The sequence below is a fragment of the Spermophilus citellus genome (assembly GCF_964194105.1).
Source record: "Spermophilus citellus genome assembly, chromosome: 6".
Taxonomy (NCBI): domain Eukaryota; kingdom Metazoa; phylum Chordata; class Mammalia; order Rodentia; family Sciuridae; genus Spermophilus; species Spermophilus citellus.
In genome coordinates, this window is record NC_138187.1 from 62,025,076 (window position 1) to 62,050,203 (window position 25,128).

General features: G+C 44.6%; 1 protein-coding gene across 5 annotated transcripts in view; it reads right to left on the reverse strand.

The window, feature by feature from the left end:
* Window positions 1–2,241: 2,241 nt before the first annotated feature.
* The window catches only part of FRMD4A (FERM domain containing 4A), a 311,522-nt gene continuing 288,635 nt past the window's right edge, over window positions 2,242–25,128 (reverse strand). For 4 of the 5 annotated variants that reach the window (XM_081297994.1, XM_081297993.1, XM_081297992.1 and 1 more), the window contains exons 18-23: window positions 22,977–23,033; window positions 19,771–20,008; window positions 18,768–18,935; window positions 16,620–17,509; window positions 13,846–13,942; window positions 2,242–5,484 (exon numbers count right to left, since the gene is read on the reverse strand). In XM_081297994.1, coding sequence (XP_081154120.1) covers window positions 5,382–5,484; window positions 13,846–13,942; window positions 16,620–17,509; window positions 18,768–18,935; window positions 19,771–20,008; window positions 22,977–23,033 — 1,553 coding nt within the window. In that variant the 3' untranslated portion in view covers window positions 2,242–5,381. The remainder of the gene's footprint in view (window positions 5,485–13,845; window positions 13,943–16,619; window positions 17,510–18,767; window positions 18,936–19,770; window positions 20,009–22,976; window positions 23,034–25,128) is intronic. The other variant, XM_081297996.1, reaches the window with a different exon arrangement.

Sequence of the window (25,128 nt, forward strand, 5' to 3'; positions counted from 1 at the left end):
CCATCATTTTACTTCTGAACATTTGTGCATCAACACAGGAGTTATTTGGAGGGATACCTCATATCCAAACCACATCAGTTGGAGTTGCCCATCACTGAGCTGAGGAGGAGTTTGGCAGAAAAGGTCAGGAGTTCAGTGCGGACATGTTGGCATGATAGACATCCATGTGGAAATGCTGAGTAGGGAGAAAGATGTGCAAGACTGAGAGAAGGGAGATCCAGTGGAGGTATCATCACCTTATAGATGGCATAGAAAACCTTGAGACTAGATGGAAGTGAGCTACAAAAGAGTAATTGTCAATAATGAAGAGTCCAAGGACAGAGCCCTGGGACACTCCAAGGTCAGGGAAGTGAAGAAAAACTCAAGGAGGTTGAAAAGGAGACCTGACTGTGCTAGGAGGAGAACCTAGTGTCCTGGAGTCCAAGTTTCAATGAAGCAAGGGACATTAACTTCAACTAATGCTGCTGGTAGTTAACATAAAATGACAACAAATAATTACTTTTGAATTTGGCATTTCAGGAATTGACCTTAACATGAGTGAGTTTGGTGGAGTGGAGGGAATAAAAGCATGGTTGGAGAGAAAATGAGTGGATGAAGAAATAAAAGGAATCTACTAGTTTATGGGGATACAGTCTTAGGAAGAGAAAAATGGGTTTCTGCTAGAAACCAAACTCCGTGCAGTCTTCAACCTCTGGGTCCCATCAGTTGCCCTCTGCATTGTTTATTCTGGCGCATCACAGTTCAGGCCCTTCAGCTCTTGCTTGACTCAGTGACTGCTGCGATTGTGGCTTTGCGCAAGGCAGAGAGGTCATCCTTCTTCAGGCTCTCTACCCGTCCCCACCCTCCCTGACCTGTGAAAGCCCCTGTCTGCGCACTCGAGATCTGTTATCTTGAGAATCATTCTGCCTTCTCCTGTCTGTTTGATAACCGTGGCCTTTCCCTTTACATGATAACTGGGTGCCTGTTTTTCTCATCCAGGAGCAGTAAGCTTGAGGACCAGGACTACACTGAGTGCACACAGCAGGGGCTCTGACAGAGGCACCAGCCTACTTGCTAGCCCTCCACAGTGGCTCCTCATACTCCTCTTAGAATTTTATACAAGAGCTTTCTTGAGCTGATATTCCAAGCCAAAGTCAGGAGCTGGCTATTTTTAACCCTTTCTAGTTATTAGTATTCTCTAATAATCCACATAGTAACTGTTTGAAATTACCTTGTTGGCACTATGTAAGGTGACAAAGGAGAAAGGAGGAGAGAGGGAGTGACAGGGAGAAAAGGAGAGAGGGCAAGGCTTGTGGAAAGGTAGGAAGCAGTGGGAAAATGGCAGCAGTCTTGTCTTTCTGTGTGCTGGCTACTTCCATGTGGCTTGTCAGAGCTGAAGGAGTCCAGATTTACTTGCTGAGCTGTGACACATTTACATCAAAAGACAGCCATAATTCCCTTCTGGGTGTGGACTCTTGCAATATACTGTTTACTTCCTGGGAAGGAGGTATCAGACTCTTCCTTGGGCAGCTAGAAGACCTTGGGAAGAAGAAAACGCTCTTCCACTCACTTCCAGACAGATCCAGAGTCTCAGTAGATTGTTTTCTTTTAGGCAGGGGTCAGCTGCACTAGTGACCGGTAGTCTAGCTTTCCATCCAGGGTGTTCCTAGAGTCCATACTCCCTGTTTTCCTGTTAGTGAAGAGATGCCTGTAGGTTTAGGGCCAGGGATGCCGTTGCAGCAGTCTTTATTGAAGTCAGCCTGTAACCATTCTCCATAGGTTGGGGCTTTTTGTCCCTGGGGGCCAGATGGGCCCATTGCATCCTGCTCCAAACTGGGGCAACATGGAGACAGACTAAAAATGATCCCCCAAAGGCTCCCCATCCAAGTTTGTTGTGCCATGGACTACGCTGGGGGTGGGGGTGGGGGACAGTACACATGGCAGTGTTCATTACACACAGGGAGCTCTTTGTGGTAAACAGTAATACAAATATTGAAATAGTGTCCTGACAGAGTGATCACTAATGTCACATGATTTACTACATTACCTTGTATAATTTATAGGAGGAAATGAGTAAGAGGGAATTCACCTTTTCTAAACCAATAAGCTGGTCTTTATCATTCAGTAAGCCAACAAGAATACCTCACATAAACTGAGGTTTAAAAAGGAGCCCACTGGCACCTGCATTCCACGCTTCTGGATCATGATTAAGCATGTCTCACTTAGAAACAAAATCTCCAAGAGGCAACTGGGGTCTTTTCATTTTGAAAATGCTTTAATAAGTGTTGACAACACTGGTTTGCAAAATGTAAAGGTACTATACAAATTCTTAATACAAAAAGAATAAATTAAAAGCAGATTTCTCTTTAATTCTGCAACTTTGTCTACAACATACATCTTTTTCATTGATTACAGTTGAACAGAATCCAGTAAAATCATTTTACATGCTCTACAGTCAGTTTCAGGAGCAACCTAATCTTTCCCCTCATTATTAAACTAGAGTCCATTTTACACAACTTGTAATAAACTATTGACATTAATGTATATGTAAAACTTTACACCTAGTTAACTAAGCAGTAATTGGTCGTCTGATAGCACCTGGATGAGGTTTGCTATATTTAGAACTAAACTAATACTGAATGAAAACAAATTGGAATTTTAACAGTTTCAACACTCACCTGCATATAACAAAATTAAAACAAAACAAAACAAAAAAACAACCTGGCTCACAACGTAGTCTGGTTTATGTGTCTTCACCAGTCTTCTGGCTGAAACAGGCAATTTCTTACATGTATCCAAAAAATCCAATAGGGGCTTTTATCAGACCAGGGACTTTGATTTCATCATATTTTGTTTTAAAGAAATAGGGATATGTAAAGAGTTTCCAAGTGCTTGCATATAATCACTACAGCGTTTCCCACCACACTGACCATTATCATGTCAGTCTCAAAGGACTAACAGTTATGTACATTTTGTATCAACTGAACACAGCTAAACAGTAAAACCTGTTTTACTTAATCTGTCTTTACTACCAGACTCTCAGGATGTTTGCTAGAACTGTAATTCTGTTCCCACTCCATTCCTCTTTGCCCCCCCCCAAATCTAAATGTAACCCAAGTTTTTTGGAAGAAACCTTGATCCAATTTACTTCAGACCTGATTTCAAACCACGGTCCAAGTTATATCACCTGTAACCTTGCTACCTCGTCCCCTTTTCCATTTCCCTTTTGACTTTTCCTGTTGCACAGAATTCAGTCTGATTATTCATCTATCTTGTGGGAAAAATAAAAAATGACCCAATGAATGCTTTCAAATAGGGAATGTGGGGGGGACTTAAAAAAAAACACGCTGTCTGTAGCTCTAACTGTCAAAACAAAAACAATTGAAATACCTCCTTCCCACCCAGTCAAGCCCCAGATTCATTCAGTAACTTCCTAACTAGTTTCTATTTATCCTGCAGTTTTATCCCTAAGTGTTCTGAAAATAGCAATCCCTTCTGCAAACTGGTATCACCAACCTAGCTATGCACAGTGGGCTCTGGGGCCCTGAATCGTGCACAAAGAAATGGAAGAGGCTGTGGCCTGATGCTCCCACTTGACTTCCAGTTTTCCCCAGTGGCAGAGGGAGCAGTTCATTTTGGTGTCCATTCTTACCCTCCCTGGTCTGGTAGAGTCTATTGTTATTCTTGGATTACATATACATGAAAAACGAAGATTTTTTTTTTCTTTTGACACTACAGCTAATTTTAGTTCTGCTTTCCCAAAAAACCACCCCCACCCTGGCTCCTGTCCCTGGCTGTCAAATGCCTTTCCAATAGGAAATCGTTACAAAGAAGAACACGCCACCCCCACCCCACCCCCACTTGGCGCCAACAAGCACAGCATACCACCTCTGTGATCTTTTTGTGCCATCTTGAGTAACCCAACTAAGATTGTGCACTTGTTAGTTATTATAAAAGTATTTTTTTGAGGCCTTTGAAGATTGATGGCTTTCTGGTTGTGTATTAAGCATAGCTCAAAACACATGTAAACGGGCAGCTCCCATCTGTTATTTTTCTTCCTCTTTTGGTATCTGCAGACAAAGGTGGTGCTTCATGGTAACTGATTCTGCAGTAGGTTACAGGTCCTTTGGGAGCTGATTTTTTTTTTTTTCAACCCTGCTCTGCCTGCTGGCTAGTAGACACTGTGGAAAATCTTTCTACCTAAGGGCATAGTTGGGTTCTTTGAATAAGTGACACATAGGAGAAGTCAAATCTGAGCTGTTTGTCACACAAGTGCTAACATAAAATGAGCCACAACAGTTAAACACTTGAATGGACTGCAATGTGCTTTTCCCTTGGTTTCCCATAAAAAAAAAGAAAAGAAAAAATGAAACACCTTGTGCAAAAAAATAGGTTACACTTTTACTGGTCGTTTTAATGAGAGAGAACCACTTTTGGCAATTATCACCTTATGTTTACTACAAATCCCCAAAGGAAAGCAGCTTTGGGTCTCAGGCTTCGGCTGAGCCCCCTTCACAGACCAGGCTAATTGTACACTCTGCTCCTCCCCGAGGGTCTGTTTTCCTTCATGTCCAGACTGATGGAGATTCTGAGTCAGGGAGGCCAGCCAAGACTCCCTGATCTTCACCCTGCCATTGGGTTAGGGTTCCAGGCTCTCACGGAGGAAGAAGTGGACTGTCAAGGGTGATGGATCAGAGGACACGGTTTACAAATGGTTGACTTACACTGTGGTGTGCAGAAGCAGTTTAGATTCTAAAAGAAATTTCATTGCAGAAAGAATGTCTTCCGCTTGGCCCCTCTTATTTCTGTTTGCATGTAATTATTTTATTTGTTTCTCTTTGGCAGCGTAGAACTGATTGTGATCCTCTGGTGCATCTCGGGGTGTTAACCTTCCTCACTTCTTCTCCCCGCAGACACTCCCTCCCCCAAGCTCTATTAGGAATATTTCAGGTGTCAACTGAATATCCCCACGAGGTACCCTCTCCTTGAAGTGCTTGGTTGGCCTACAGGCGGCAGGCTGGACGCAGCTTCATAGTCCTTCTGTGGGTAAATCTTCCTGTTCTCTGCCAATGCTACTTGTCCGCAGGAATTTCATGCCAGCCGGCTTCCCTGACAGTTCCTGGCCTGGGGGCTGTCAAGGCGGGGGAAGCCACCAAGGTGCCATTGAGGATTGCTGATTAGCTCTCTGTGGGCAAGAGAGCCAGGGGACACACAGTGGGACCGGAACCTTCCAGAATGTCTCCTCAGTCAGGTTTTGAGGGTGAAGGGGTTGCGGAGACAGGAGAAAAAAAGTGCTGAGGACCGAAGCTGGTGCAGGTGACAGTGCGTCTGGGTAAGGCAAATGAGAGGCAGTGAGGTGACTCAGAATGGCATCGAGGCGGTCAGATCAGGCCGGGGCTGTCTCACACGAGGGTCCCGGGCTTGGCTTTTTCCTGCCCATACCACTGGACGTCAGCTAGTTCTGGGTAGGGGGAGGAATCCAGGAAGCAGCTGTCATTGCAGCCCCTGTGGGGTCCAAGAAGGGATATGAGATGGTTAGAGAGGAGTGGCACCCAGGCCTGCATCAGGGTATGTGTCCACTGATGGAGGCCCTCGACTGATTGTCAGTCTTCCCTGTTTAGAAGAAGTGAGGCCTGATACACTCAACAGAGCTGAGTATATAGAAAGCACTTAGACCAAAAGGGTCCAAGTGACCTCCTGACACTTGACATCTGAGAAAGAGGAAAATGCAAGCGAATGAATACTTAACATGGTAGTTTCCAAGCCTGGCTGCACCCTGGAATCACCAGGGACCCCAAAGTACTCCTGCCTGACCCCACCCGGAGCTGCTAGAATTGGTCTGGTTGTGAGTGAGTGATGGGGGCTTTAGAGGCTCCCCCAGGTGATTCTCCGGTGCAGCCAAGGCCCAGAACCCCTTGGGCCATATTCCTCAAGATGACTCTTCCTGCATGATAGTCATGGGGTTATCTTCCATTGGGCTTGGGGTGGAGGTGGGGGTGGGGTAACCAGATTTCACTGGGAGAATTTTATACTGACCTGGAAGGTCAATGGAAATGCCAGGTTTCCCTGTAGTGAGATTAAGGTGGTACTCTAAATTGAGTTTTAAATGTCTCTTTTAAAATCAGTGCTGTTTATTCTGAATATCATCTATTTTTTTGTGATTATTAAAAAAGTACTCACTTATAATATATAGTAGAAGCTGGGCATGTAGCTCAGAGGTAGAGAGCATACTTAGCATCCCTGGGTTTGATTCCCCAGCACCAAAGATAAACAAAATATATAGGAAAGTATATAGAAGAAATAAAAGGTTTCCAAAAAAGTTTGTCAGGTAGGCATTACTATTTAAGTTGGGTAGAAATGATTCTTAACTGTTAAGAAGAGATCACACAGATATGTTTGACACCCATGGTCATTTCTAGGGATCATTATTAGGGAAAAGCCCCTCTCCAGATCTCCTAAACTAGCTTTTCAATTCCTCTCCTTTGGCTCATCTTCCCATGCCCAGTTCTAGGGGTATAGTGTGGATGGGTGACAGGAAGAGACCTCAACCTGATATAGTTCAAAGGAAAGTGAATTTAAAAAGTATCTTTTTTTTTTTTTTTTTTTTTTAGGTGGTGGTGGTAGTGCTGGGAAGTGAACTCAGGCCTTGAACATGCTAGGTAAGTGCTCTGTCACTGAGTTGCATCCCCAACCCCTTTTATGTTTTTAGATAGGATCTTGGCAAGTTGCCAAGGTTGGCTTCAAACTTGAAATCCTCCTGTCTCAGCCTGCCAAGTAGCTGGGATTACAGGCATGTTATTAAGGATATCTTACTAACAAAGTGCCTCATTAACCAGTTTACACTGAGAATAACCAGTCATTCCCATTTTTCTGTTTCATTTCCCAACTTCTCTAGGAACAAATGGAAGAAAGCATTCTATGCATTATAAATTTTTCTCATTTGGTCTTTAAGAAAAGAAAAATGCATCAAAGCTAGAAAAATCCCAAGTCATCCGTGAGCATTCTGGTGCACTTTCACGTGTCTTGTGCTTTGGAGCTCTGGAAATACACCAGGTTAATTCTGTTTAACTGTGGGCCCTGCAGGGGACGTGTGCTGCTCCTTGGGGGACAATCCATCTCTTACACATGACACCACCACCCCCACTCCTACCAGGGGTGGGCATATGACAGGTCTGCCAGTTAGAGCCCTCCAACTAATTACTGGTTCATAGATGGCCAAGCAAGGATGAGCAGCTTTGAAACTATGAGGATGTCAACTTCCTCCTATGAATGAAAGTAACAGGAGCAGGAAGCAGAGTTATAGAGGGAAAAAGAGCTTGTGAGCCCTGGCTCCATCCCACCTTCATCTTCCTGTACATCAGCCAGCATACACTCTTATTTACTTGTTGCATTGTTTTTTTTTTTTTTTCAAATGAACTAATTAATACTGGCACTTACATAGTTTCTTAAACTCTTGACAGAAATTTGTTTCTGATAAAAATGTGATCTTAATCTCTTGAGGACAAAATTTTCCTTAGTGGCTTCATAGGATATAAGGAATCACCTCAGCCAGTTTTTTTCAAAGTAGACTTGTGTCATGCTCTAAGGAAATAAAAGGTTCCCTGGAAAAATAAATTTGGGGACTCAGCCTTTTAGAGAACTGCAATGTACGTGGACACATATTAAAAGCTCTGAGAAGTTCTGCATTACTTTGTTTCACCCAGAATTTCCCAAACAGTATTGCCTATTAACAAAAGTATAAAATGTGTTTGAATCTCTTGTATGTTGGCTCCTACATAGTTTCTGGTTGAAACTGTTACAGTTAAAATTTTTTGAGTAATAACTGTATCACAATACAAAGGACCTTTGTCACAATTTAATCTGCTTCAGAGGAACTAAATGTCCTTTTTATATTGATCGTAAGACTCAAGGAAAGACCACTGAGTTCAAAGCAGGTTGTTAAGGGCTCCTTCAGGGGTTTATTCTGTCTGTGAAGATACAGTCTAACTCTTGGATGGACCACATTACTCTCCTGTGGCTTCCAGGAAGGCTCCTACATCATAGCGTTCCGTTCCACGTGGGAGGTCATCAGATGTTCTAAGTTCTTTTTTTTTTTTATTGGTTGTTCAAAACATTACAGAGCTCATGATATATCATCTTTCATACATTAGACTCAATTGGGTTTTGAACTCCCATTTTTACCCCAAATACAGATTGCAGAATCACAACTGTTACATACTCACATTATTACATAATGGCATATTAGTGACTGTTGTATTCTGCTACCTTTCCTATCCCCTACTATCCCCCCTCCCCTCCCCTCCCCTCCCATCTTCCCTCTCTACCTCCTCTGCTGTTGTTCAATTCTCTCCCCTTTTTCCCCCCTCCCCCTTGCCCCTCATAACCTCTTATAATTTTGTGTATCATTGAAGGTCTCCTACCATTTCCATATGCTTTCCTTTCTCTCTCCCTTTCTCTCCCCCCATTCGTCTTTGTTTACTGTTAGTCTTTTCCTCATGCTCTTCCTTCCTGTTCTGTTCTTATTTGCTCTCTTTATATCAAAGAAGACATTTGGCATTTGTTTTTTAGGGCTTGGCTAGCTTCACTTAGCATAATCTGCTCTAATGCCATCCATTTCCCTGCAAATTCTATGATGTTCTAAGTTCTGTGGGGTTTGTATCTTTTAAAATTGTAGGATCCTTCTGCTTAGCTAATTAGCTCATTAGAAACCCAATGCATAAAACAGACCAAGCAACATTTGAATGATGGGTGGTGGGATGGGAGAAGCTGGGTAGGAGCCCACCATTTGATTGGTGGTTTGGTCCCCACATAGCCCCCAAAGTGCCACAATAAGCAAATGACTGGCCTGTCCTATGCCTGCTCTTGAGAAGGGTGGAACTTAATAATATCCCAGAAAAGGTTGACTGTGACTGGTCTGAAATGAACATTTTCTTTTCAGATTAAAATTTATTTACTAAAAGAATAAAAGAGAGAACAAGATAAAATAAAGCTGGAAGAAAAAAAATACCATCCATCCCTTAGATATTTTACTTAGATTATTTCTTAGTGACTCCCCCATCATTACTGAATTATCTAGTAGGTGGTTTTAAAAGCTACAAATATTGCTTAATGTCTTGGTATCTTTTCCTCATGTAACTGAGAAAAGACTTGGTCCTGGGAGCTCAGACAAGCCCATGCTTCTCATTCAGTACAGATTCAGTTTTAAGCGAATAGTCAAGAAATACCACATGCCAAGAAAGCACAACACAAAACAGACTTTTAGAAAGCAGCTATTTTTCACAAGTAATACAACAGGCAGTCACTAAATAGGTCTCCCTGGTAAATTTAGTGAGTCATTCATGATCCTAGGGGATCTTTCTAATGTCACGCAGGAGAATAGCCTAGACCTGCACACACCCTTGGCCACCAAGGGTCTTGGGAGTGGTGACTCTTGAGTCTGCTGATGGCCACCACTGCCCTCTGCCCAAGGGGGCTTTCCACTGCAAAAATGCCCTTTCCCAGTGGTTAAACTCAAGAGACACACAGGGATGCATGACCCACCAGGGGCTGGCTAAGTCAAGGCTTCCATTACAAGGAAGTTGTTGAATTCACGAGCCTCCATTACCCACATCTCAATGGAGTCTGTGCCTATAACTGCTTGATATAGGGAGGTGTGTGTGGGGAGGTATTGTACAGAATCTTGTGGGGAGGAATTTCACTCAGCAAAATGACTTTTATACATTTTATAGATAGATGTTATAAAAGTACATTTCAACAATGGCTTATCTTCATCTCTTACCAAGTGTTGAGCAATGCTTTATCTCCATAGTTTTCTAACAAATGAGGAATATGATTAACTTATGGAACCAACTGGCAGTACACACTTGGGCTGCTGAACAGTGCTACAGGTGATTACAAAGCCAGGGTGAAGAGGCCTTCTAGAGCCATCCCTGTCTTACTTGGCCTGGGCATGTGCTGAGGCTCAGAATTTTCTTTTCTTTTTTTTTTTTTTTTAATATCATTTCAAGCTGACACATCACACTTCCACAGCAGCCTTCCAGTCCTATTTAATTCTCAAGTTCTCCTGCCATTCCCATCTCTATCACTGTGGCAAATGGTTTTGTCCCTCTAGTATTGAAGGAATGTTGCTCTTATGACATCATTCATTCACTCTTTCAGTTTCTTCTCTGGCACCAGAGGAAAAGGTGCCCACCTTCCTCTGAGGAGCAAAGCGCCTGCTTTCCTAATCCCTCATCTCTCAACTGTAAAAACTGTTCCACATTTCTCTCTTGACTTTGTTCATGATCTTGTCCTAACCTACTTTTCAGGCAGAAGTTCTTGTTTTCTGCAGCAAAATGAGACTCTCTGTTGTTCCCCAAATAGACCCTCTTGTTTCTGCACCTGGGTTTGTGTCCTTGGGATGGCCTCCCTCTGCTTCCAGCTGGCTAAGCCCCCTCTACCTATTGCAATCTGGGCTCATAGAGCATCCCCATTTGCTCAAAACTGATCCCTCTCCTCCATGAATCCTTTTAGCATTTTAACTTTTAGAACACTTACTATGTGAGTGTGGCAGTTTCTTATTCCTTATCTCCTAATAGATTTTCAAACTGTGATTTGTAACTTGAATTTCTGGAACTGTAGGATCCTGGAATATGGTCCACATTCTTTTTTTTTTAATTTAATAAACTTAAATTTTTTTGTTCACTTCTGCATGGAGTTCTTATATTTTTAATTATCACTTGAAATGATATTTAATTTCAAAGATGTGCAATTAATTAGAATTTAAGGTCCCCAGGTCTAGGGATAGGTTCAGGTGTCACTGTCTACCTGATGTCCACAGTGGCAGCGCTTTGCAAATTTCAACAGGCATTTGATTTGGTAGTCCAGTGGTGCTCAGAGACCTTTCTAATGAGCTTCCACATAGTGATAATCATGATGCTAATTTCTGGATTACATTTTGAAAAGCAGGACGCTACAGCATCTGATACAGCACTCAGCTGTCACTCAAGAATGCTGGGATGCAATTATGGGTGATGTTTAGGTGCTTCTGGATCAGCTCACTCTGCCCTTGGTGATTTAAACTTAAATCACAGTGACATTGTTCTCCTACACGCTGACTACTAAGGAAGTACAAACCTCTGCAGATCTTTGTATGTACTTAGAGCCTGGGAAGGTCTAAAACATACTGTGGGGGTCTTTTCTGGGAAGTAGCATTGGGAATGCCCAACATCTGACATAAAAACAAACATATAAACAAATAGTTCCACATGTAATTAGAAATAAGACATAAAAACAATGGCTTCCACACCACTCAGATGTTTCCTTCTGGGAAAATCTGACATGTGTGAAGACAGCACAGAGGCAGTACATCTGGGATCATGAACTCACGGGCAGTAAGAACAAAACGTCCCCTTACGATACCTCTATTCATCAGTACTTTGGTGAGGTGGAGACTCAGACCCATCCATAATGGGCGAGTTTTCTGTTGCTTCTCTGAACAAAGGAAAGCAGAAGGAGGAAGAGAAGAGAGGTCATGTTAAAGGGAGGAATCGACACGCACATGATTAGTAGCTTATTAATACCTTGGAAAGACCCGCTGATTGTACACCCCAGTGTTAGTAAGGAGTCATGCAGAACTTTCAGTCCCCATAATTTTAGTTGTGTTAGGAAGGCAGGCATTGGTACATTTTACCCATGGTCTCATTTTCACATCATTAGTGATATGTTATTGTCCATTATTGATATTGTTCATTAATGATAATTCAGTTCAATCTGGCAAAATGGTTTATTTCAGGACCAAAATATCTTTTTGTTTCCAATTTCCTTGAGTCCTCACTAGCTATATATGGTGAATCAGGCACATTTCAAGACCAACTTACATGAGTAGGTATGTGAGAGTGCTCATGAATTTCAGAGCCTGTTGTCAAAATAATATAATATATTTGGAAGAGGTGAGACTGGGCATGATCCAGAAACTTTGGAGGATCCAGAGAGGCATACTGAGATCTGAAGCTCTCTATCTGAATGAGGTGGTTTAGCCACTGGAGGCATGTATACAGTATGTCATTCTTTCATGAATTAATCTTGGGGACATGCTTGCACTCTCAGCCCTGTGATGGCTGTCTAGATACAGGCTAGAGCTGGGCTGAATATGTCATGGAAGTGAATGTTAGTGATCAGTAATTAAGATGGGGTAGCTACTGCCAAAAGGCTGATAAGTAGGAATGGTCACAAGAACACTGTAATTGGGATTATAGAGTCTCTTAATTCCAAAGGAATAAGAGGCAGCATGGGATAGCAGTGGGTGTCAAACTTGAGTATGCTTCAGAACACCTGGAATGCTTGTTAAAACACAGTCTCTAGAGCCCACCCCAGAGTTTCCAGTTCAGCAAGCTCCCCTTGAGCCCAAGAATGTGCATTTCTGACAAATCAGAGGAGGCTTACGCTGCTGGTCTAGAGGGTCCACATTTTCAGACAATTTTCCATTTTCCACCACTGGCATTGTGGAGAAAAGACAGGATTTGGGGGTCACAGCTGCAGCTGTGTGACTTTGGGCCAAGCACTTCTTTTCTCTGAGCCTAGTCTGTAAAATCAATAGATCCAGATCTTCTCCTTGCCAGGGTGCAGCACATAAACGTTAGAAGAAGCTCCCAGCTTTTGAGTACACAGCAAGCACTCAATAAGTGTTAGCTCCGCCTTTCCACATCAAAACCAAGGCTCCAGGAAGCCTGGCATAAAATCATTACAGATAAACAGGCAGCAACAAAAATGCCAACCACAGGGATCTGAGATTTGGCCACCAGAGCCAATGGCAAGACTGGTTTTCTTGCGATTCAGCTCACAGATGATGGTCAAATTTTTCCAGATATCCTCACCAATGCTCTAGCAAACCAGAAACTGTGGATTAAGCTGGACATGGGATCCCCTTGCTCCTCTAACCAACAAATATTAAGAGACAATGGCTTAGGAGACAGGGGAGACAGCAGGTGAAGGACAAAGCAGGTTACCTGTACCTGTGGGACCTCTGGTAGATAATGACAGCTTTACTGGCTACAGATTGTAGCACTCTAGGCCTATGTTTAAAGCTACAAAAGGAACTGAATTCTGGTTGCATGTATTTTGCCGTGGGCAGTTTCTATTTAAAGGTTTCAAGGTACCCAATCACCTTTGTTGTCCAGTGTTTGGCCTGGACAGAAGCCTGTTTCTTAAGATGCATCCTGTTATTAAGATAGTGAATACACTGAGAAGCATGTGAAACACCTGGCCTGGTATTTACCATAGGGCCTTCTCTAACTCTTCTTCTCCCCCACCCTCTTTTTTTTTTTTTTTTTTGTGGCACTGGAGATTGAAGCCAGGTGTACTCAATCACTGAGCTACATCCTCAACCCTTTTTATTTTTCCTTTTGAGACAGTGTCTTGCTAAATTCCCATCTGATCTCAATCTTGTGATCCTCCTATCTCAGCCTCCTGAGTTGGTAGGAAAACAGACATGTACCACTGCACCTGGCTCTCCTCTGACATTTTTGCCTGGCATTTTGAGTCATCCTGGGTATCAACTAAACCCAAATCAAATCTTGTCTGGAATCCTGACCAAAGAAATACAATCCTACTTGCTTCCACCTCCCCATGTCCTGGGGATCACTACCTACTTTAAAAGAGACCATACTGACTTCACTCCTAAAAGAGGGCCATGAAGTAGGGTAGAAGGTGACAGCAAGTCATGGGGCTTCTTTGGCAAGGAAGCAGTTTCCCAGTAATGCGCTCCCATCATTGGTTGATGATATAGCTTTATGTCACTAAGACTTTACACAGATGACAAATCTTCCTAGCTGACAAGTCAGGAACCTGGAAGAAGAACCAGGTTAAAGGACTGGAGGGAGAACTCACCCAGTCTGCCAGGTTAGGATGTGGTGGGGACTGCTTGGGGGGGTGGCTCCGATTTCACTTGACGGTGTTGAGCTTCTCTGGCTTTGAGGTAAGGCAGCTGTATGTGGGTGACATGGGAAAGACGGAGAAGATGGGTCAGACCTGATAAGGGTGCTTAGGACTCATTGGACTATGCAACCTCAATGGTTAGGGGTCACAATTAGCAGGGATGCAGGACGTGACCCCACAGTGGGGTCTCAGTGACCCAATGGCAGTCACAGTGGGGAAACATCTCTGTCGCCCCCACTCCTGCATCCCCCTGCTGCATTTTCTCCCCTAAACCATGCATTTCCATTCTGACTCAGGCTGACCTGGTATCCTAGGTCCCAACCTCAGACTCCTTCAGTCTTTTGAGGGAGAACTGGGCAAGGCTAGTGCAGAAAGAGCTGATTTCTCTGGAGAGCAGAGAGATACAGCTCAGAGCATTCTCAGATGGGGCCCCAGTGTAAAGATGATGCTCCCCTCTATGACAGAACCTCCAGAAAGTTCTCTGAGCCTGCTCTCTCTGCTGTTTCAGGCTCACCATTTGCTATTTTAGTACCCTTCAAAACAGGCAGAACTTTTACTCATCCATACCTGACTACTGAGAGTTTGTTGATGTGGACAACACAAGTCTAGTTGGGAGAATTCAGCAGGAGTAAATCCTACTTAGATGCATCCTTTGCTTTCCTGGGAATGGAATCCTTTTCTTCAGTCAACCTTAGATACAGCTTGTTATGGTTTAGATATGAGGCGTCCCCTGCCCCCTCCCCCTCCCCCCCAAGGCTCAAGTGTGGAACAATGCAAGAAAGCTTAGAGATGAAATGATTGGGTTATGAGAGTCTTAATCTAATCAGCAGATTAATCCCCTGATAGGGATTAATTGAGTTGTGAGTGTAGGTAGGTAGGTTGTGGCTGGAGGAGGAGGGTCACTGGGGGTGTTCTTGGGGTATATATTGTATAAACTGAGCTTAGACCATCTCTTTACTTCCTGGTGCCATGTCCTGAGCTGCTTTCCTCAACCACACCATTCTGTCATGATGCTTTGCCATGGTTTGGGCCCAGAGCAATGGAATTGGCCATCTATGAACCAAGACTTCTGAAACTCTGAGCCCCCAAATAAACTTTTATTCTTCTAAAATTGTTCCAGTCAAGTCTTTTGGTCTCAGTTTTGAAAAAAGCTAAAACACAGCTTCCTAAAAGTTTTCAGCCTAAAATATGTTCCAAAAGATCTACCTAATCTCTTTAAGTAAAGCAGATCTACTAGATGAGCACTACATTTTTGATATAAAACATAAGCACTCCTACCCATTGACATTTACAAAAGGCCAGAACTAAGGGTCACAGACAATCATGCCCTAAATAGTACATGTAATGTGTCCATTGCCAAAACTTGCCTAGGAAGTCAATGGTAAATTTCACTGGGTCAATTTTACAGACCAAGGAACATGAAGAAAGTTGTAGGATGTTGGAATCCACGGGACGCTCGTGATTACTGCAATCATTTTTATTCTGGTCTCTGAAGTTTGTCATATGACCAATGTACCCTAATAACTGAGCCACTGGGAGGGATGTGGAAGTAGAATGCAGAAGCCTGGCATACCTGAACAGCCAATTCTTCCACTTTGCCCTGGTCTCTTCCAGGCTCCAAGAATCTCCTTCAGTCCCCAAAGATGATCCTCCCCACTATTATCCTACTTAAGCAAGTCAATCCTTGACTTGGAGCTCTCCTCCTGTTTGTGCTCTCATTTTACTCTTGCAGTGTTTATCACTTCTGTCTCAAAATCCTCTTCCACTTTCTTTGCCTACAAGTTAGGGGGAGGCAGAACCTCTTGTCACCCTGTTTATGAGTGGTGCAAGTATGCAAACAAGTACATGACCAACGAGGCACATGGTCACAGATGGACCAGTGGTGGTTATTATCACCATTATTATTTCTTTAATTTTTTTTTTAGTCATAGGTGAACACAATATCTTTATTTTTATGTGGTGCTAGGATTGAACCCAGTGCTTCACATGTGCTAAGCAAGTGCTCTACCAGAGTCACAACCCCAGCCCTCACCATTATTATTTCTTAGAGTAACTTCTGAAACTTGTTAAAGGAAAGAATGGTTTCTTCCATTTTTACTCCATTCAGTACTGCTCAATGCTCTGAGTACAAAAATATAAAGCAAACCTTGGTTTATGGAAATTTTCAGTAGCACTATAAAGGGGACTGAGAGCACTTTATAAAAATTACTTTGCAGCTATATCATAACATAGAAATGGGAAAGCCAGAAGCAGTCGAGAGGTATTCATTTAGATATCTATATCAAATTCAGAGCACAGAGCACTTCTTTCCTAAGCCAATTTATCCCCACCTGGGAGGCACTAGCAGGAATCTCTAGGCTGCAAGACCCAAGTCCATCCCCCACCCAACTTTCCTTTGTAGGGGTATAAAGAGGTGCCTTGGCTGGATAAACTCTGAGAAACCACGTCACATAACTTTCTCAGATGTCTGTCCTTACAAGAAAGTGCCTGGAGGAATGATTTGCCCCTCAGCTAAGGAAGCAGAGAGAAAGTAGATCCAGTTCACTATGGAAGGTCAGATTTCCTTTACTCTGCAAGACCAGGGTTAGAATGGGAGAGTCCCGCAGACTGTAGGTCTCCTACATCTGACAGCAAGGTGACCAGAATTAATGATTCCTTCCCCACTGTGAGGTCTAAGGAGACCTCCTGGTAGTTGGCACCCAGATCCACCCTGCTGTCCCTCTCACCTGACGTGGCCTTGCACATCTGGGGCATCCTGGTGACCCTGCTGTGCGCCACAAAGGTGCTCTGGGAGGAGGTGCTGTACTGCGAGCCGCTGTCGGATGAGGTGGAGCTGGTGTGCGACAGGCGGCTGTGCTCCTTGTGCGAGGCTGTGGAACGCTGGTACCACTGGCGCAGCTCATCCGACACGGCGGACCGGCCCGCGCCCTTGTCGTGGGAGCCCTCGCGGCCCAGTGACGGAGTCCTTAAGATCTGCGAGCGCGACGGCGTCAGGCGGCCCGCGTCGCCCTCATCTCCGCCACCGCGCCAGCTCTCCTTGAACAGGCCACCGGCCGTGTAGGAGTTGGAGGTCTTAAATTGCGCCTTGACGCTGTAGTGGCCCTCCTGGTCGCTCTCCAGGCTGCGCACCACCACGGGCGTGGCGCTGCCCTCGATGTACAGTGGGTACTCCTTGATGCGGTACTGCGAGCTGGGCTGGCTCTGGCTGTGCAGGTACACGCCACCGCCCGCGCCCGCGCCCCCCGGCCCCACAGCGCCACCGCGCGCGGCCAGGTTGGGCATGCTGCCCGAGCTCGCCGAGCCCAGCGCGCCCGCCGCCCGCTGCCGCTGCCGCTGCCGCTGGCGCGCCTTGGACGGCGAGTCCTCTGCCAGCGTCGAGTAGTTGGCATTCATCTGCGCCGGGTAGTAGTGCTCCGAGCTCGAGTGGCTGGTGCACGATGAACAGTCGTCCATGGGGTCTGAGCCATTGCTGCTACGAGTCCGCGGGGTGTAGAAGTCGGGGCTCCCCGTGTCGTTCTCCGAGCCCAGGAGCTTGCCCTGGGACTCCAAGCTGGAGCTCCGGTGCCTAAAGTGCAATGCGAGGCTGTGCAGTCGCGTGGGGCTGATGTCCACGGACCTGCAGGGAGACGCGGGCTTGGTCTGGGGGTCTCTAGAGGAAAGGGTGCCAAGGAGGCCGCTCCACTCATTGTACTTAGGAGGCACAAAGCATACGCAGGCTCAGAGGGCCCAGCAAAGGGAGTCTAGGAAATTGGGATTCTAGGCAGGGTTGCCCTAGAAATCCACATGCTTCTCCAGTTTGCACCTGAATAGGGAACTGCTGATACCGGGAGGTGGGGCTAGGAATCAGCTTTGAATTCCCAGTGGGAGGTGGGACTGGGCTAGGACTCACACAAGGGCTTCCTCCAACGTTCTGAGCTTTAAAACATTTTTATTTTTTAAAGGTCGGAAAGGATTCTGTAGATACAGGCAATACCAAAGAATCACTATTTTAAGTATTATGTTGAACTCTATAAACCCTCTTGTTGGTTAAAAAAAAAAGTCCAACAGAAGCCCTTTCATGTGGTTTAACCAAATGTTACCATGAAACTCACATAAATGGATATTCATTTCCTGTGAAGATGCTAAAGTGGAGGATCCATGGAACACCAAAACCCTTAAAAATGTAAGATGCAAATTATACTATTACTTTGTCTATGATTCATTCTGCTTATTTGAGTTCACACTATAATTATCCATCAGTATCACTGGGCAAATGATGGGATTTACAGGTGAAATTTCACCTTGGCCGTGTACAGGCAGAGGTGAGCTCTTGTTCTGTCACTATGGTAGAACCGGAAGCCTCCACCAAGTGGCTTTTCCACAATTTTTAGAAAATGAATGTGTGATTCATGAAAGCCTAATTTTTGCCTGTTTCTTTTGCTCTTCACAAATTTACATTTTGAGGCCTTAAAGGAAGTACCAAATAAATTTAGGGCTTGGCAAAAAGATACATGAGGATTATCAAATGAAGAACTTCCATCAGTACACAGTTGTTCTGGTCCCTGCTCTTCCTAGGCCACCCTGGCTATCTTGTCCTTCCTCTGCTTCCACTGATAAAGCTCAGTCCTCCTTGACTGTCTCCAGGAGCCTGGGGACTCTCCAGTAGTCTCCACATGTTACTGCGTGTGGACAATGGGCTCTAACTTCAGTTACACTAAAGTAAGCTCACTGCTGCCAGCTGTTTATTCTGCTTCATTTAGAGAGAACCTGCCTAACCGTTTCCGGCCTTATTCTACCTCACCTGGCATTTGGGCTAATTGGGCCAGGGATGCTTTATTGTACGAAGGAAGGGCTGGTCCAGGAAGGTGAGTGGACTGAAAGCCCAATGGACTCACCTTGTGGAATGGACGTAGTGGGGGCTTCGGACGCGCAGGTCTGGTGTGGATGGCATGCTAGACTGGGAGTTCCAGTGCGGGAGGCCGCGGATAGGACTGTTCTGTAAGGAGCTGCTTCCTCCTCCTGCTTCAGCGCAGCTTCCTGTGCTGGGGAAGCGCTTGTGGCTACTGAAAAACAAAGGAAGCCATGCTGATCCTTCCAGACTGCAGCACCTTTCCCCAGCAGTCTTAACTAGCTTGGGACATGGATCTTGGTGTGGGGAGAGTTTGCCAGGACTCCTGGCCTTGCTCCTACAGGTCTCTACTGTGGTCTCCAGCCTTTCCTCAAGCAGTGGGTGGGGGGCCTTGTCCCTGCTCCCCACACCTGCAGGCAATGTGAAATGAACACTCTCCTTCACCTTCTCTGTAATAGGTATAGTGTGACAATTCTGTCAAGCCCCTCTCCTTATGGTTTTGGTTTTCCAAGAGACAATTACCTGTTGGAGCACCCACTTGGAGCTTTATAGGGTGTAATTAAGGGAAATGAGAAAAACAGAGAAGTGGACCAAAAATGCCTTCCAAAAAAGAAAAAAAAAACCCTCTTTACAATATTAGCCAAGTAATGAGCTGATAATATTCAGCTCAGATTACAGCTGTTTGGCTCCAGAATTCTGTTGGAAGATGGTTTAGGGTTCTGAACCACTTTGGGATTCCTATGAGTGGTCTCTCATTTGCCATTTTTTTTTTTTTTTTGGAAGAGTGCTGCCTAAGATTTCCTAATTAATTCCTGTGGAATTTAACAACATTAGAGCCATCTGCCAACACATTGAGCTTGAGCCAAACCCTTTGGATAACATATCTGCACCTCAGGAGGGTCAGCAGCAGAGGGCGCTGTGAGAATAGCAAACCCTGGAAGGAGGAACTAGGTTGTGTTTTGGGATTTGTGGGTGCTATTTGGAATAGCCCTTGGATTCTCTCCAGATGTGGACAGTGACTTTATTTTGGGTTTCACTACCCGACTCACCTGGAATGACTGTGAGAGGAGCGTTTCTTGACCTTCTCATAAGGCTCATCCAAAGAGGACTCACTCCACATTTTGGGCTTTATGGGTGACTTGTCATAGTCGTTGCGGTGATAGTGCATCTGCCTGAGTCCCTCCAGGGACTGGGGAGGAGGAGGCCTGTTGTGCGATGGTGGCCGAGGAGGAAGTCCCTTGTGAGGAGACTGTAAGGGGGATATTGTGCTGGTGACCTGAGAGTCTTCTGCACAGAGAAAAGACAGAGGAACTGAGCATGGATCATCCCTTCCACAAACTCTGAACCAGAGTCGCCACCCCAGTGCCACCCACATCAGCACCTGGGAGGTGCACAAGCAAATAACACCTTTGATTCTCCCAGGCTGGCCTCATCACTCTCCCCCAGTTTCCAAGACAATGAGGCCAAGTCAAGCCAAACCAGAGTCAACCAAGCCTAAACTTCAAACAAAATTAAATGGGAAGAGAGGTGTCATTTTTATTAGACACGAATTTTATTCAAGACCATTAACAGATGTTTGCTTTATACCAAACAGCATAATGCAGTTATCACTTATTATATTGCAACTTTTTCTCTCTCTCTTTTTTTTTTTTTTTGATATTAGGGATCAAACCCAGGGCTTACACAATTGCTAGGCATGTGCTGTACTACTGAGCTAAATCCTGGGACCTGTTACTTTTCTTTCACAAAACATTAAGTGTCTGATAGGCTTTGAAGCAATTGGAGCTCCATGAAAATTTTGTTGGCTCTGTTCACTGCTAAGTCCTTAGGGCCATGAATGACAGCTGACACACAGTAAGTACTCAATAAGCAGTTGTTGGAGATTTAAAAATGTATGTAAATATATCTATCAAGTGTAATTATATACTGTGGATCTGGGTATCTACTATCTGCTTTTTATCCCCCCTGAATTACCTATATTCTCTTTTAATTTGTTCTGAGGAAACTGGTGGGGGGGGGAGTTAAACCCATAGATGTTCTACCATTGAACTACATCCCTAGTGTTTTCTGATTTTTACTTTGAGACAGGATCTTGCTAAGTTGCCCAGGCTGGCCTCGAACATGTGATCTTCTTGCCTCAGCCTCTCAAGTAGCTGGAATCACAGGTGTGCACCACTGTACCTGGTATGTTCTGATTACTTTGAATGTTGGAACTGCTTTGAATTTTCTTGGAAGGGGAGGGGATAAATTTTTCCAAGCCTTCAGGGAGTAATAACACTGTGCTAGAAGAGTTTTGGAGAATGCAGATATGGTTGGGGAGGAACTGCTGGAAGGGAACCGGGCAGTGGACAGGTGGTGGACGGACAGAGGAGGAAGGAAAGAACTTGAGCTAAGGCGTGGGTGCAAGCACAGTGGGTGCGAGCAGCAGGGGCCACCCAGGGGCAGCAGCAACTGGTGAGAAGAGCAAAGGGAGCAAGGGAGGCAATCTGGGAGGTATAGCAGACCCACTGTGTGAATATACCCACTGTGGACACACCACAATGAGCATCGAGCCCGGCTGTGGGGGCCTTGAGTTTCAAAGGTGCTGGGATTTGGTCTGCAAGCCACCAGAAACCTTTTCGACATCTTGAGCACAGATGTGTCAGGGTGAAGATACTACTTTAGAACTATTCACCTGGCAGGTTCGGCCTCAGGAAAGGCAGGATGAGGGACTTGGAAGGACCACTGAAGAGGTCTGGTGATGAGAACCTGGGGCAGGGTGGCATTGAGAGGGGAGGGGAGGAGCTGCTCTGCAGTTGCTGGGAAGGGAGGGGAACTGGAGGGGGAACCCCAGCAACCTTTTGTGCACCCCTTACATCCACTTTGAACTATTCATCTTTTTATAGCTTAATTCTCAACCTCTCAACCTTGAAGCCTGGATGTCTGTGATGTTTCCATTCTTTCTATGTCCCTCCATTCAGAGCAGGAAGAGTCCCTAGAAAGGAAGAGCCTGCAATGGGAGCAGGAGGCAGCAAGGGAGGCAATGACACCCCTCAGGAAGTCCAAAGTTCTGAGACATGGGGAAGAAACTATAATCATAGATGATATCTCCGAATTTTTCTAGCAACATTGTCTATTGCTCTGGCAATATTACAAATTACAATATTACAAAGGGTTTTCACTAACTCACTCTTGCTCCCTCCCCAGGAGTTTCTGGTATATCAGGTATCAACAACAGGATTGGGGTCTCTGATATTCAAAACAAGCCTCCCTGCTCCCTAAGAGCCCTGTGTCCTCCACACCCATATAATGAAGCAGACAATAAAAATATTATAATCTGATTCCTAATAGCAGGGCCAAGACAACTGGGTAAATAACTCACCAGACTCTCCCCACATCAAGAGCCATCATTATTATTATTGCAATTATCATTATTACTACCACTGGGTAGGCCTTTTATGTTTTCCATCTGAATAGCCACTTATCACTGCCCGCCTGAGATTTTCCTAAAGGGCAAGAGAATTAACTGCCACTTAATATATTTCCATATAATTAAGGCCCTTGCCTTCCAACATTTTGGTCTTAAATCCACAAGAACATTCTCAGACATGGTCCTGTGTTTGGATTTCTTATTTCCAATGGAGATGGTGGTGGTGGTGGTGGTGGTGGTGGTGGTGGTGGTGTAGGTTTGGGGATACAGCTCTGTTTTTCTAAGAATTGTCCAAGGAAATGTCCTGGTAACCAGCAGGATTGAAGAGTTCCATGGGAAATAATGAGGCAACTTGCAAGGTTGGCCAGGGGTCTGAAGGAGAATCAGGCCTCTGATTTTTACTACGGTCTCAGGAAGAGACAGAAGTTTGGTTTATTCTTTCCTTTTAGCCCCAGATTTTCCCTGTGGGGTCACCCTCTAATTTGTGCTCCAACTCAATCTCCTCCATATATTATGAACATTCAAAAAGAAACTAGGCACAGGTTGTAGATTCTGTTTAGTTAAAAATGTGGTTTTGGCTGCTACAAAAGTGAAGCATCATTCACTGAATATCACCTCAAATCTCAGATCTGGGCCCCCAGAAATACTAAAATTCCAATAAACGTGTTTATGTAGCACCTTCGAGTCCCGACCAAATAGTGACTATCAAATGAGACAACTTGCAGGGAATCTGGCTGCCACCTCCACCTGGCAAGAGCCTCCATACAAGGCTGTGCCCACATGCATACACATTAATCCCAGCTTAATCTGTGCTCCACCTTTTAAGGCAGGAAACAGAAAACCTACCGTCTTCAAGAACAAGGGCATCAGAGAGGGAGCTATCTTCACTGGCAATGTTTCCATCTGCAAGACAAAATAACAAAAGTCTATGATGTTAGCACATTCCCGAAACAAAGCCCTATCTGTAAGAGCAGAGTGTTTGCCACCCCCATATCCTCTTTCTAATCTGAAAGGACATGTACAATGTAATAAAAATGCTGTCGGGCATTTCTTTTGATAATTCCCATGGTGGGTCAATAGCTTATCCTCCCCACCCCTGACAATGCAATGTACTTCTATCTTTGTGTATTTTCGCTCTTGTTCCCGGGATACTGTGGTGCAGAGCAGCTTAATATCTAATACAAAGGCTGCCCAGCCTGGTTAAGCCACATCATTGTCCCAGCACAAACGCAGGGCATGTACCGACTAAACCAAAGGAAGTCAACTGCTATTTATTCCACAAATGTGAAACTAGGGTAGGAAACTTAACTTTGCTCGCATGGCAATAAATGGCTTCTCAATAAACTCCTGAAGTCATTAGCAAAGAAAACAAGCATGCTAAATACAGACTCCATCTCTCTAGACACCATTCAATTAAGAACACACCCAAGAGGGAGACAGTAAAATAATCCTCCCTCTTTCACCACTGGGGAAACTGAGGTGCACCCAGGAAGGGGGGGGTTTGTCTGAAGTTTCTCTGATCTCCTGGCAAAGTGAGACCTCTCCCAGGTCTTCAGATTTCAAGTTTAGTGTTTTATCTCTTGAAATAAAAAAAAACAAGCTAAGAAGCTATGCAGAACCATATTTATGCCTAACTTAAGTGGGCCTTTGTGATGAGGGCCTAATTTCAACACACAAAAAAGTAGATTCTTGAGCAATTAAAAAAAGAAAAAAAAAAAGCACGGAGTATAGCTTAGTGGTAGAGCCATTTCCTAGCATGTGCCAAGGCTTGGATTCAGTCCTCGGCACTAGGGAAATTATCTTGCTAGGAGCAAGAAATTATCTTGCTAGGTGCCCATGGAATGTACCTATACATCCAGCAACTTGGGAGGCTGAGACAGGAGGATTGCAAATTCTAGGCCAACCTGGACAAGTCAGTGAGACACATTCTCAAAATAATATAAAAAATAGAAAGGACCAGGGTTATAGTCCAGTGGCAGAATATGCCTGAGTTTAATCCTCAGTACTGTGGGGGGGGGGGCGAAAAAAAAACAAAAACAAAACCCAAAGCTGAGGTGTGGACAGAAGGATACAGGAGTTGGCACAGATAATGATTTAAAAAGCAATTCTGTCAGCAGAACCAACAGAATAGCCCTCATTCAGGCAGACCTAAGAGTAGGCTTTCCTGTGGCCACCCAGCAAGATGGTCATTCCTGAACTGCCCTACCCAGTTGGGGCTCTGGATGCTTCTGTTGAGTTGGAACACCCCAAGTGCCTTCAGGGGGGCAGAAGGAAGTCTCAAAGGAAGCCTGAGACAGAGAAGGGCTGGCTAATTGCAGCTCTGTTGGGAGCAGGGAGTTACATGGTCCTGGCCAAGGAAGCAGGGTAAGGTAGGGAAGGATGGGCATTTCGAGATTCCCAGGGCAGAAAGAGTTCTTATAGCCAGCTCCTCCCTCCTCTCCCACTGGGAAGTCATTGTTTTCATATTCTTTGACAGATGTGAACAGCTAGGACTTTGGCCTTCTGTCATCTCAAGTATATCACTGCTTCCCTAGTAAGCCCACAGTTTTAGGTTGAAGATATATATATATTTGTGATAAAATGTAAGTTGCATTGGATTCACCATTTTAATTGTTCAGTAAGTGGCATTAAGTGCATTCACACTGTTGTGTGACATCACTGCCAGTCATCTTCTGATTGGGTAACATTTTAATTCTCCAAACTGAAACCCAGTACCCATTAAGCAGTAACTCCTCCTTCCCCTCAGCTCCTGGGAGCCTCTATTCTTCTTTCTAGAACCAGAAGCACTGCATTATTATTATTATTTTTTTAATTTTTATTTTTTGGTACTGGGGATTGAACTCAGAGGCACTTAACCACCGAGCCACACCCCCCAACCAGTTTTCATATTTTACTTAGAGAAAGGGCCTCACTAAGTTTCATATTCATCTGTCAAAGAATACGAAAACAATGACTTCCTAGTAGGAGAGGAGGGAGGTGCTGGCTATAAGAACTCTTT